At 33.6% G+C, this 14,907-nt stretch overlaps 1 protein-coding gene across 1 annotated transcript; it reads right to left on the bottom strand.

Moving 5' to 3' along the window:
• Positions 1-5,418: 5,418 nt before the first annotated feature.
• LOC131654161 (homeobox-leucine zipper protein ATHB-15-like) lies at positions 5,419-13,328 on the bottom strand. The gene is made up of 18 exons (XM_058924585.1): positions 12,538-13,328; positions 12,276-12,435; positions 12,021-12,121; positions 11,809-11,899; positions 11,494-11,589; positions 11,292-11,405; positions 11,124-11,207; positions 10,801-10,956; positions 10,650-10,724; positions 10,378-10,484; positions 10,100-10,292; positions 9,438-9,623; positions 9,280-9,360; positions 7,335-7,469; positions 6,907-7,232; positions 6,377-6,482; positions 5,870-6,019; positions 5,419-5,744 (listed from the first exon to the last, which is right to left on the bottom strand). The coding sequence occupies exons 1-18, from the start codon at positions 12,732-12,734 to the stop codon at positions 5,598-5,600; spliced, it is 2,505 nt and encodes an 834-aa protein (XP_058780568.1). The 5' UTR covers positions 12,735-13,328; the 3' UTR covers positions 5,419-5,597.
• Between the last annotated feature and the right edge of the window lie 1,579 nt (positions 13,329-14,907).

Raw genomic sequence — 14,907 nt, 5'->3', positions numbered from 1 at the left:
TTATGTATCACAAAGTAGAGAGAACACTCATGCATTACCCGCATAAATAGTCGAATGTGACAATATTTTTGTAGGCCACCATTCTATGTCTAATAAGATAATTGTGTTTATAAATATTACAACTTGTAAATATTATTTAAGACAATAAGTCAATAATCAAGCTTTTTTAAGCAATTCATCTTTGTGCATTACTTTAGTTTTTATGCATTTCTTAAATTATTAGTTCAACGTCCCCATACATCACCTAACACTCTCTAGAGTAGTTAAGGAACTCACATGTGAAAGACATATTTATTTCCTCAACGTAATTTTGTGAAGAAAATGGAAACAGCGTTGAGAGCTATCAATCTATCCTCGACTAATTTTCATAGTTCAACAACAAACTTGGCACACGCGGTGAAACACTACAGTCAATACTAATGACAATTTTCATTCATCGATCAAGACTACGCTAGGTGTATGCACCAGCATTCTAGAAAGAGCCTTGGCAACATGAATCAACCATAACCATCATCTACAAGAAGATCATGCCAACAACAACCTAATGAACCTCCAAATATAGTGGAAATGCCATTAATTGTGCATCTTCCTACTACTTTTGGAGCTCTTTCGCTTGATCCATCTAGGGATTTAATGGTAATGACAACATCTTTCATTAGACAACAGTTGCAGATAGAGATAGATGATATATCATGTCGCTTAATAACATGGAGATATTGTCAGACCTGTAGCACATAACAAGATACAAAAGGTTAAGTTGGAGAAAAATGAGTCAATTTAAGTAATAGTTGTGTCGCTTCTACTATGCAAGGAAAGGAATCAAGGTTAGAAAGGCATTACTAGTGCAATTCTATCGATCAAAATGAAGGTAGGGTTTTCCCATGTCCAATTGATTCTTATGCAATAATAACTTTTTACTCTTTGTAATTCTCAACCTAGTAAGTTGCCACAATACTTCAGATTCAGATTATTTGATTCAACATCCATGAGCAAGTTATCCATTTATATTGGCTAGTCCCACAATACTTCAACCACGACCTGATGTGTTAGTATCACTCTTTGTGGGTTTAATGACACCTTAATCAATTATTGGTTATGTTGGTGAGCATATATGGATTACAAATCTATTTTACTATCGTAATATCAGTAGTATTTGAAACTTCTGCTAGAAAAATATTTATGAGAGTCAAAAGAAGCCATGGGATTCCCCCACATCAAGTTCAATTTCGATATTGTTTCCAAAACCATTTAGAGAATGTGTGTGGCCATCTGAAAGTATCCGAAGTTAGACCTCTTAGACAACAACTATTGAACCCAAATTTCATAATCAATACAATCAAGAGGTACTTTGGAATAAACTTACGCTCATGGATAGTTTAATGTATAGGAAGTCTTATCCTAAATTGATGGAGAGATTGATGCCTCTGGCCAAATGTTATAAAACTCAAGAATTTGCTACCTTTTTCGAAGAACATGTCAAGTTAACTATGGATACTATTGGATGGTTTCCTACACAATTAGGTGAAGGAAACCATAAAAAATTTCTCAATCTACATTTGTTCCCTTTATCATTGACTGGAACATCATTTTTGTGGTATTCTTCTCTCCTATAAAACTCAATTCAAACTAGGGGTGTGCAAAAATACAATTAGTTGAACCATATTCTCAAACTGAATTGTATTGAACCATAAAAAACTTGAACCACTTAAATTGTTAATGAACTGAACCACATATTATAAACAATTCAGTTAACCAAATTTAAGTTAAAAACCAGTTTAAACTGTTTAACTAATTGTTTTTAAAAAGTTCATAGTTTTTTTTAAAATTTGATTTTTTTTTTAAATTAAATTTAAAATAATTTTTTTCCTAAACTAAAAAAATTTGTAAGATTTTCCGATTTTTTTATTTGAAAAATAAAAAAGAAAAAATATAAATAATTTTTTTCTTCTGCAAATAAAAAGAAATGTTTTTTTAATAACTTTTTTTGGAAAATAAAAAAAATGCTTTTAGTTACCTGTAGTTGTACACCAGCATAAAAAAACATACAATAAATAAATGTGATTTAAGAAGGAAATCTCCTCCACTTAAAAAAAGTGGGTTCTCAGCAAGAGAAATTTATCCAAATGTTTACCAACACATAAACGATGTTGTTTGCAAAACTGTAAAAGAAATCACTATTGAAACCAATGAAAAAGAACATGAAGTTCAACTTAGCATCTTATAATTAACAAACAAATATCACGTGGTAAATAAAATAAAGAGAAAATATTAATGATAGTAGTAACTATCTTTACAAATAATTTATATATTTGTTGAGGAACATCATTTTAATTTCATTACTCCACTAAATTTCACAAGGGAACATCTTTGACAATAGATTTAGTTACACAATGGAAGCTAAATTATTTGTAAGGTACAGTAGAATTATATATATATATATATATATATATATATATATATATATATATATATATATATATATATATATATATATATATATATAAAAAAGCAATTTAGAAATAATTTATAAAATAAATTTGATTTTTAATTACAAATTGGTTTTAAACTAGTTTATAACTAGAAATTGATTGTAAATTAGTTTATAAACATAAATTGGTTCAAAACCAGTTTAAAACTGAATTGAAACTGCTTTTACAGTTAATTGATTTTTTATTAAAGTGGTTTTTAAAAACTGAATTGAACCATTAATTTGGTTCAATTCAGTACAGTTCTTGAACCATAAACACTCCTAATTCAAACTTGAGAAGAAATTGAAAGGTTTTTTTCATGATAGATTATATTGGCCTCATCTCGAAGTTACGGCAACCAATATAATGAACTTGAATCAACAATTAGATTAATCAGCTTTATGTTTCATTTAGAGGTACAAAAAGAAGATTGGAAAATTTCCAGCGCAATTTCCTAATGTTGAATATGCATCAATGGCATGCATTTCCATCTAAAAGATAAATTGGTCCAACAAGTCTGGCATGATATTAACAAAAAAATCTTTAAGAAAAACACTTATTGAACCACTAATCCAAAAAAGGGAGAAAATGTGAGTCGGAGAATATATGAATCTTATGACCATCGAATAGTCCAATTTCCTTATCCTCAAGATTAAAGATAATCTCATCAGTCTCACATTAGTAGCCGGAGATCAACGCCTTTTGACACTCAGAGAAGATCGATAGTGAAATTATAATAGTGTAGACTGACTTCTCGTACTTCTCAATATTAGAAGATGTCGGTAAAGATACTAACAATATCAAGATTGAGAAGGGGTTGTATTCTTTCAAAACTTTTAATTATATTTTAATTTTATATTTAAATAAACAATTCAATTTGTATACATCACTAAATGTAAAAATTGTATATGTCAATCAATTAAAAATATGAGTGAAGTCTCAGTTTAGTCCCTCACAAAAACTGTAGAGGTCAGATTAGTCCCTGAGAAATAAAAAGTCTCTATTAAATCCCTTACAAAATTTAACCGAGCCATGTTAGTCCCTCTACTTATATTTTTTTCAAATCGATTTTTTTTTACTTGTGAACCGTGACTGGACCACCAGTGAAGACCCAGTTTAGTCCTTCACAAAAAAGGGAGAGTCCAAATTAGTCCCTGAGAAAAAAAAGGTCTCTATTTAATCCCTTACAAAATTTAACTGAGCCATGTTAGTCCCTCTTTTAATATTTTTTTCAAACGTTTTTTTTCGTATTTTTAAACTATGACTAGACTTGACAAGATAGACTTACTTTCAGAAATTTAGTAGGGGTCAGAGGTTGAGTTCCTTTGCACATGGTCTTCAGAGTCTAAGTTTTCACTAGAAGTTGGGTTCCCTGAATGTGAGACATTGAAATCTTATCATTCAGAATTTGAGTAATCATATTCTGATCTTTCAGAATCTGAGTCTCAAACTTCTCTTCATATGTTCCTATTAGAGTCAGAGTCGGTAAATTCTTTGACTAATGATCCTGCAGACTTGAACATATGTTAGTGTACCTAATTGTTCATTAAATACTTTGTTTTCATCAAAGCCTAAGTGATATGGTATAAACCAATTTTCTTCCAACATACCATGTGTATTATATTTGCCACAAGTATTATTTACAAAAGAAAGAAATTATCCTAAATCACCTTAGTAACAAAACTAAACCTTCCTAAAAGATCATTAACAACTAAAACAATAACGACACCTAATACACAAGAATACATAACAACAAAAACCATAGTCACCCACCCATAAGTCTGATAATAAATCAAACAAAGAAAAGAACGCCGTGGTATCGCGATGATTTATCTACAATCTCTTCGTAAATAATTTCAATTCAACAGTCGTAAAATAGGAGTCCAATCACAATTTAAAAAAATTTGATTTAAAAAAATACTAAAAGAGGGACTAACATGGCTTAATTAAATTTTGTAAGGGATTAAATATAAACTTTTTTTCTTCTTAAGGACTAATTTGGACTCTTCTTTTTTATGAGGGACTAAAATGAGTCTTTATTAACAGTCCAGTCACGGTTCAAAAGTAAGAAAAAAACCGATTTTAAAAAAATGTTAGTTGAGGGACTAACATGGCTCGGTTAAATTTTGTAAGGGATTTAATATGGACTTTTTTTTTCTCAGGGACTAATCTGACTTCTTGTGAGGGACTAAAATGACACTTCACTCTTAAAATTATTAAGTTGTTGAAATATTTGATTTTAATTTTAATTGTTTCTAAAGTCAAACATATAAATGGTTGAGACATACTATCTTAAGACTTTCTAAATAGACATTGTATAAAAGTTAATCTCTTAAATAAATAGTAATAGTAGTGATGAATCAATCAATAAATATGTGAATGATAGTAGTTGAGTCTAATTAATGCACGTGATAAGGGAAAGAAAAAAAAAACTAGTCATCCACTTATCCTGACCTCTTCTTAGTCTTTCAAATGCAACCAAGAAAATTGCTAGGTGAGAAAGTGTTACAACAGAAGTGCGCTATATAATATATATACATGGTTTACATTATATCTGAGACATCATTCAAAATTTTGCTGGTGAGATCAACATAATAAATGTCATCTATAAATTTTAAACCAAACCACCATTATTAAATATTGTTTTGTTTTGCACCATTAAAAATGCAAACATGATACTTAAGCATATATTGGCAATGAATTTCTCCTTTGCCACATTTTTGGATGAAATGTGACACTGACGGTAGTGGCCAATATCACCGACAGAAACAAAACTCCCTACCATTTTTGTTAAAACAGTATTTTTCTTTGTATATAACATGAAACTTTTAGAAGAAGTTACTGTATTAGTTAAGGACTGAGTTTGCTAATTACTGTAAACTGTGTACAGCCCAAAAATGGAGGCATCAAGAATTCTTCCAACATTAAGAGGTGCAAAACTTGGTAAGAATGACCCAAAATAAACATTGCACTGAAATATAAGACAAAAAGTAACATAGGCTAATATATAAGTAGTTTTTACATGCAATCCAAGTTTTTGCAGGATATATAGCAAAACACCAAGCAACAAAACATGTCTTAAGAGTGCTTCCTCTTTAACACTTGGAATCCTATTATCTAATAACAATGTCAGACAAAAGACCAGTTCACAAACATAAAGCAAATACAATGAGCATTCTCTTCTTCATTCAGCACCTTCCATGCTACTACTCTTTCATATGAAATAGGTCTCCCCATGCTTGAGAGACATAGACCACCTTGAAGGCATCCAAAACCCTGACGAAAAAAGAATGAAGAGAAGTCAATAGAAAGTACAATAAAGCTTGAAATGTTGCTAGTTATATTTTTCAGCATACTCTAGAATAAGTGAAGATGGATCAGCTCAAATAAAATTGACAGACCTGTTGTATAATTTGAGGAAACTCCGAGCACAGAATCTTTCGGCCATGGTCATCAAATATTTTCTCCAATGTTATATCCTGTAGAGCAACTAAGGTAGTCTCCAGCATGTCAAGCCCGGCCTGGTTTGCAAAAGTAAACACGGGCAACGCCTGCAAAAACAGTGTCGTGAAGGTGTTTTCAAACAACTATAGAAAAGTGTAATAATCAAAAGTAAAACTAGTTGACTTGTAATCCAGACAATATAACTACAGTACCAAGTAGAAATGGATTTAAACTGTAGGCAGAAAGATATAACAAAATCTAGACCAACTCACTACAGCGCAGATAATGCTGAACATCATTTGATTCCTTTCATTGGAAAATATCAGGCCCTTGTATTTGAAGTATACATTTACATAATTATTTTACAACAAAAGACTGAGTTTGACTAGGTACAGAGAAAGCGTCCGACTGAGAATATATACACATATACTATGAAACTGAAACTGCATCAAATTTGAGTATACCTTTAGAGTGCAGCACAGTATTGCATCAGAGTGATGCCACAAGGACTTGAGTAAAGATTCACTCCCCTCATTATTAGATTTAAGTAGCTCAGCGCCCAAGAAGCACCTGTAAAATAAAGACAGTAAAAAACAACTGTGTTTGAAATACCAAACTGTACCTAAAATATCATGCCAGAAAATTCACTAAATGGAAGTATTGTATTCTTTCATAAAATATCTGATAAACAGAATAGAACAAAGATACTTGGACTAGCAAGAGTTTTGGAATAGTCATCGGCAGTTAAAACTAAGAAAAAGGAAATGTCCCTAGATGTGGATATAATTTACAATTAATCGATTAAGATAATATAAAATTGATTTCACATCCTTGATAAATCTTGAAGAGCAACAGTTCAACATGCCTAATGGACATCATCCATCATGTAGGATGTCAACAAGAACTATAAGATTCATGGCTAAATACATGACACTAGTGTCAGTCTAAGTAAGGTGAAGGCAAATAGCAAGAAAATTAAAAGGAGCTTACACACCTATAACTGTTGGAGATCCAACGAGCAAGTGTTTGAGCTTCAGGAGTACCCAGAGGTGTCCTGAGCCCAGCTTGTGAACTCAAATGAGAAGGTGAAAGTGCTAAAGCTACCCTTTGGACAGATGATATAATGCTGCGAACATATTGGCGTGCCATAGATGCTACATGATCTTGCATATGACTTTCAAAAGCAAATTCAAATGCTATTGTCATCACCGATCTCATAGAGCCAGAATTTCCAGAATAATCATTTGAAGCTTTGTTTCCAGCAGGGCCAATGTCAAGGGCAGATGCCAGGTCAAGGGTGCGATTGGGGTTGGCAACCTCCTGCAAAATTTTACATTGCAATAATTATTAAAAAAAAAAATTATGGAAAGGCGGCTACTAAATCAAACAAAATATACAGCTTCAATAATGACTAAGGCTGACCTTTCCAGAATCAAGAGGAATGATCCGAAATCCAGATGGCAGAAGTGGGGCATCATCAGCAAAAGAAGCATCAATTGGAGCAAATATAAGTTCAGCACAGGTACCGACGGCATTCTCATCCATTCCACTGCAGAGCTATCAAAACAGATCAAATAAACTATAAGAAAGCATTTAAAATAACATAAAATAGATAGGTATTGTTATATAGCAACATGTGATATATAGCTCGAGAATCTGCCTAAACTAAATTGTTTCAATTCACACTGTTGAATTAAACGTCTTAAAAAGTAGATAAAGGTTACTAACTTTTGAAAAACTTTAAAAACTATTTGATGTTCTAATGAATAACTTCAATTTAACATATAATTTGCTTATTGCAGAGTATTTATCGATCTTAAGATTTTATAACTGAGTGTCCAGTCTATCTTTTATTGTATATAATCATTAAGATAATATGATAATATTCATCGTTTGAATGGTGAAATTTATGTTCACAGAGAATTATTATTTAATCATGTCTACGAAGAATTATTTACAAGTATGACAATAATTACACATGTAGTAAGTAGGTGTCTGAATAACCAATGGGCTAACTATCCATGTGTGATCTAATCTCCACCTCCTTCCTTTCCAGTGTTTCTCTTCCTGATCTCTATCTCTGGTAATTTTCCCTTCATCTAGAAACCATTTTGCCAATTGTCATAATTTCTGACCAGCAACCACTAGATTTAGGTCACAAACCTAAGATCAGCTCATCCTCGAAGTTTCAGCCGAGTCTGAGTTCAAACTTACCCACAAGTATTTGTTATTTCTTGCATATAACCAAACAGTGCCCACTTTGTTTGTCGCACATGGAGACACACTCCCACAAGTCTGGATAGTTACTATATCATTATCACAAATCTCTACATGGCCTCGTACAGTCTCCTGGGTGTTAATTTCATAAATTTATCAGTGATGTTTGGTAGTTTGGCATTGACAAGCTTCAATACTTTTATAGGGATTGAGTTTTGAGATGGAAAAACTCAAGGATGGCATTTTAACTTTATCAAGTATACAGTGAACATTCTAGAGGATACATGTTGTAGATGGAACAGCTCAAGGATGCTGACACTCTTATAGATCCTAATGCCAGGCTTCTATCAAAACAGAGGAAGCCACTTCCAAACTTTAGAGATGCAAAAAGACTAGAAAGCAAACTAAGTCATCTAGCTACCACCCAAAATTTCTCCTTTGTTACTAGGGGTGATCAGCCAATTACATAAATGAACAAGTTAAAGACATTAGGAATGGATACCATAATTCGCATCTTGAAGAACATTAAAGCAGCTTCACAAAAAGGTCCTATCTATGAAGCAAGAGGCCTTGCCTTGGTTGTGGGATATCCAGATGCTAATTGGACAGATTCTCCTACTAATGAGATCACTTGTGGGTTTGGGATTGTATATACTCATTGAGGGCAACCTTATCTCCTATTTAAGATGGATAAGAATGATTTTTCCACATCATAGACATGTAAGCAGTAGAGGACTACTCATATTTTACTTGCTTTTTAATCTAGGAAAAGTGAATGACATTTCATCAACAGACAATAGAACCAAGTGTGCCAACATTAAATTAAGTTTTACATCACCCAAAACCTAAAGAAATGTTTGTACCAGCGTAATAAGTCAACACACAATTGTGAAATATGATATGCATCTAACTGCCTAACATTGCAAACCTACAAAATTTCAAGGCAACACAGCACAAGCATGCTACATATAAGTGAGATATCTGAACCTTAAATAACTCATACTGTATAAGTAGAAATTTAAATTAGTGAGATACTTGAGCAGTTCTGTTTCTACTTATCAGTATCACATCAAGCAAAACACGCATATCAAGTTAGTACCATCTCTGACAGATGTGAGAAACAATAAGCAAGAAACATCAAGCAACTTACTTGTAAAAGAAACACTTCTCTAGGCATTATTGTGTCTTCGGGAGAATGAGCCATTCCTTCCAATTTAATAACTTCCAGAAACTACAATACATAAGCAAAAAGTTAACCTACACATTACTAAATTTGCAATTGTTTTTTAGTGTGTGGGGATATTTTACCTCCTCGTGCTCAATAGTGTGGGCTAGTGGAAGAATTACTTGACCCCCATAATTTCCAACTCGAGATCCTGAGAAACTACAAGGACCAACTTTGATGGCAGCGGCCGAGTAGGCATCCATGTTGTTGTCTGCCCATTCTGATCTATGTTCCCGTAAAAACCTCAGAAGAATGGCCGGAGGCACATTCTGGGCAAGGAAATGACACATTACAATAAAAAATATATATAGTCAAAACGAAATTTGCAATGTCTCTAGGAAATGTTTTACTTAGGGAGGACAGCAAGACTAGAATAAGACAAATAATAATCATAATAATTATTCATAAAACAAATAACACATTTTCAGTAATTGGATATTAGATTATCAACCAGTGATCAAAGAAGTTCTTATATGTTCTGTAACATAATCCCATTGGATATGAGCAATTTATTAGATAGGCAATTGGTAGCCATTAATATTGGATTGTCAATTAAATACAAGCCTAACAAATCATGCAAAAACCAAGAATATGCAATGGACACTGAAATATATGTTTACAATATAATGTGTGTTTGACCTTTATCTTTGTCTAAAATCATATATCACAATAAAACACAATTTTTTGTTTGATACTTTATTCATAATTTTATGCAAATTCTGTGAAATATGAAAACCAAGCTTACTTGTAATAGCATTGAAGCTTTAGCACATAAGACTGCATTACTGACAGATGGAAATCCATTGGCAAATGAAAGATTCAGACCCATTAATTTGTCAGGTGATGAATTCACAAGAATTGTAACATCATCAACACCATCGTTGCCAATCATTGACCATCCCTCATCTGTAAACCCATTGAGTGCCTCGTTGAAACCCCTGCCAGGAAATATAAGTGAGAATTCAAGTTTAGATAAAATGAATCTCTACCAAAAAAAAAACTGTCTCAGTTAAATATACTAACCGGCTCAGTCTTTGGCCAAGTGCTCGGAGAGCTGCTGGACGTCTACCCCACCCAGTGACATTTGACTGAGAAACTTCATGTGAAATCTGCCTTAGGTGACGTAGGGCCTGGATGAAAAGGAGAAACATGTGAGGAAAACAGAACCTATGGTGGAGCACTAATTCTACATTTGTCCCACTCTTTAACATGATAAGTAGTTTGCACTTGTAGACTGAAACTTAAGTTTAAATAAAAACAAAATCATATCAATAATGAAGTACAAAAAACCATACCACCATTGTTGTTTTCTGAGCCAGCATTGTTGATGACTCATACAGTGGACGCAGTACCTCGGGAACACTCCGTGGCTAACAATAATACAAACACACCGAAGTTAATTACGTTGGATGAAAATACCAATGCAACAAAGTTGAATTCTTGTACCTCCAAATCCATATGATCAACAATGTGGATGATGGAACCACCTCCATCACAAGGTCTTATCAGGTACCCACTGGGCAGCATCTCAGCTCTAACAAAATGCTGCACAGGAGGCATACTTGGACCATTCTGTGTGTTTTTAAGAGACCTCTCACATATCTGAAAAAAATAAAGCATTTAAGAATTGATTTAAATGTACTCATGTACTTCTGAATTAGGACAGTTTTTATAAAAATAATAGTGAGGCATTGCACATAAGTGATGTCTGTTTTTAGCTACACCGTCGAACCAAATAGAAATATTAAGGGTTCTTCACATTGACTTACCACTAGACTTCCATCTTCTAAAACAGATGTGTAGCGCAACAACCATAAGTCCCGCGCAGGGGCCAATGTGGTCGGCGCATAAAGCTGATCATCAAAAGAAAAATATGCAAATAAGATATTCAGTCTGTTATGTCACCAACCATACACACAGAGTTTGAATTGCTTTACCTGCATGTAAAGCAGCTCAATGGTTCCACCATTTGCTGTGGGGAGCACATTCAGAACATCCACAGCTCGGCAATCACGATACCACGAGGGCCGATCTTTAAGGATTTCTGCAACCTGTAAAGAGTATGGTAGGTTGATCCCATCAATGAACATCGGTAAAACAATAATCATAAAGAAAAATAAATTCGGAGAGAGCACTAACCCTTGTAGGTTCTAGACCCACTAGGCCACATGCTCTAGCTGCCACACCAGGGCAACCATGAGAAATGGCAACTATTCCAATAGATTCCGGACCAGGCTGCACAACAAAGCAAAAATTAATGTTTAAAATGTTTGTTCAAACAAGCACACATCAAATAGAAATAAAACCCTAAGGTAAAAAGAAATCCATCAGAAATTATAGGATCGGGTTATTCAAAGATGTAAATTAGGCCTGCCACATTCCGAAGAAAAGTATGAGCTAACAAGATAACAACTAATTTATTATAAAACAAAATATTAAGAGTGATTAGATTACCTTCATTCCAGGCATTTGGACCCACTCAACAGCAGTTCCAGTAGCCTTTGAAAGAAACTCTGCTAAAGTTTCCTCTGCAATGGACAAAAGCCTAAAAAGAGAAAAATGCCATATGATTTCATAAGTCCAAACAGACAAATCCAAATATCCACAGACAAGGAAAAAACAAAAACGGGCCCAATGGCAATAATAATCATCATATTCCCACTAACCCTGCAGGACTTGCATCCCTTGGGGGATGCTGGGCTGTCAAACTGCGTTGACCACTAGTCACCGCCGATTCACAGCTCGTGTCTTTGGTCGCAAGTGTAGTCTGCATAAAAAGCACCATTCTAACTCAATTCTAAACTAGTAAGAAACAAACCATAAGCAATTCTAAACTAGTAACTACTAATAATTGGAAAATGAGGATATAACTAATGGTTAAAAACCTTATAATTCTAATTATAAGCAAGCAAAAATCATACATTTTGGGTATGTTGGCGGAAGTAGCCATTTTCATACACCAAATGAGACACTTGTTTCTGCAACCTATCATTCTCCTCCATAAGCAGCTTATTCATAGCACTCAACTTCCTATTAACAGCTTGCAAACGTGAAGCCTCTTTTCTCTGCTTCTCCCTACATCTAAACCAACAACAAAAACAAAAATCCACCATTAACATCATCTCTTAACCATTACCAAAAATAAAATAAAAAAACAATAATTTCATTATAAAACTAAAAAACCTTCTATTTTGAAACCAAACTTTGATCTGTTTAGGCTCAATATGAGAGAGAATAGGACACTCCCGAATAAGCTGCTGTCGACGAATGCTACTAGGTTTAGGACAATCATGATAAAGCCTCTCAAGAGCTTCAACTTGTTCAGGCGTATAACGAACATATTTTCCATTATCTAACCCACCTTTATCCTTGCAAGACATTGCTTTTCCTAAACCCTAAGCAACCAAAATCACTTTTTCTATCCAGATTTCAACTTAAGCGCTTTTCCAACGCGAAACCATGCATTTGAAGTAAAAAAAAAAAACTTGCACAGAAACAAACGTAACAAACTGTTTCCTCCAGAAAAGACAGCGAAGAACACAAGAAAAACACCGAGATCAGAGCCCTGGGAACATCTTCATCTTGATAAGAACAACGATCTAGTTCGATTTTCTCAAAACAGAGTATTCACTGAAACGACACCGTTTCACCGATCTTCTACTTTCTGGCACAGTGAAATGAACTGTGATGATATGGTTAATAACTTTTTTTCAGTTTTTTTTTTATTTATTTCTTTTTTGGTTTGGAAATAAAGAAATTAAGGAATTAAAGAAAGAAAAAGAAAGGAAACCATAGTTGAAAGAGAAAGATGAAGTTAAGGTTGTGGTGTTGTTGTAGTAGTAGTTGTTGTTGGTTCTTCATGTTTTTTTTTTCTTCTTCTTTCTCAGTTCAAAAAGAGAGCATTTTTGTTTTTTGTTTTCATTCTGATTGGTTCTTTGGCTTTCAAAATTTCAGTGGAATACATATCGAAAAAGACCAAAATAACCCTCTTCCCGCGGCATGGCTGCTCTTCTGAGTTCTGACATTACGTACGGGTCCCGCCGCTCTGTATCATTACTTTTGTAATGTCATAATTACCCTTCCTCATAATTACTTTATGGTAATAATAGTGAAAAGAAAGAAGCAATGGTGAAGGGTAGAATGGGAATTGATGTGAGGAATGAGAGTCTTAAAATACACAAAAGCATGGGAGGAGGAAGAAGAGGTTTGTGTTGAGTGGGTCATACAGAACACACCATCATGACCTTTTTGCATGCGTCTTTTGTTTTTTTAAATATTTGCTATATGTTTTTTATATTTTGATTTAAATCTTTAACCATTACTATTACTTTTGATGGAAAGAAAGAAAAAAAAACAATTATTATATTTTATTTATAAACAGTAATGATGATGGCAGTGTCATAATTCACATGGTATATATGTATATATAGGAGTATATATTTATGTAGGTGTGTATAGTGTACTATTGTATATGACATGACATGGTTTAGGGATACTCCATTGATGTATGAGTTTGACTGACGAGACGTGTGACATTGGATGGGATGGGAATATGGGATGGCAGGTATATACGGTTTCGTTGGAGATGTCGGCTCCTTTACTTCACTATAGTTTTCTATATATCGTACTATTTGTGTGTGCTTTTTCTCCCATTTTGGTCTTCTATCGTTTTTGTTACATATACAATACAGCCTTATTATATTGAGAAATCATGTTTGATATTGAATTTGGTGTTTTTATTTTTAAAGATTTATGTGTAAGTTTATTTAAACAAATATAAAAAAATAATTGGGGTGAGGAAATGACTTTCAAATTTATGAATGAGGAGTGAGAGCGAGTGATTATGTTAATTGATAAAGTGTGTTTGAATTGGCGGTGAATATAATTGATTTTAATAGAATTGAGTTTAACATACCTGTTTAATGTTTAGATATATTTATGTAAAAGTAAGTTGAACAATAAATTTCAGTCTAAAAAACTAACCACATACTTGTTTTTTAGAAAGAGTTGGTTGACTACAAGAGAAGGTCAAACTTGTTGACGCTTTGCAAGAGGAGTCAAAGATCAATGACTCACATTCTACTCTAGTTGCCTGGGTAACTGAGTTTGAGGCTGCTCTTAAGGCAGAGAATAAGCGACGTTAGGATGCCTCTGATGTTGTTCTTGAGATGATATGTCGTGTAGAGATGGATCGAAAAAAATTTCAACGGGAGATTGAGGCTCACGTCAAGGCCATGGAAATTCTTGAATATGAGATTGTTGGTATGAAGGTGACGATATATGGTTCTTTTCAACGGGCTGTGCAAGCCATGCACGGGGTTCACGATCAGGTCCTGGAACAGGCAAGAAGGTTCCTCTCCGCTGCTTTAATTCTTGTTGAAGAGATAAACCCCTTCAGGCTGCCTATGAGGGGACTCCAAATGGTGATTATGGTACTTTGGTTTCGAGGGCTTCAGCTTGACCGCTCCTTTTCTTCTTTGTACTGTTTTTTTTTTATGTAATGTTTTTCCGACTTTGTGTCTTAGGTGTAATGATAATAAACGATAAAACGAA

Source organism: Vicia villosa, linkage group LG2 (assembly GCF_029867415.1).
Source record: "Vicia villosa cultivar HV-30 ecotype Madison, WI linkage group LG2, Vvil1.0, whole genome shotgun sequence".
NCBI lineage: Eukaryota > Viridiplantae > Streptophyta > Magnoliopsida > Fabales > Fabaceae > Vicia > Vicia villosa.
Note: the sequence above shows the minus strand (reverse complement) of the source record. Positions and strands in the feature narration are given on the sequence as shown.

Coding starts and splice junctions, on each gene's coding strand:
- LOC131654161 (XM_058924585.1), bottom strand. CDS start 12,734: ATGTCTTGCAAGGATAAAGGTGGGTTAGATAATGGAAAATATGTTCGT. Junction 11,406..11,493: donor TGGGTCTAGAACCTACAAGG/GTTAGTGCTCTC, acceptor TACTCTTTACAG/GTTGCAGAAATCCTTAAAGA. Junction 5,745..5,869: donor TTCCTCAAATTATACAACAG/GTCTGTCAATTT, acceptor TTTTTTCGTCAG/GGTTTTGGATGCCTTCAAGG.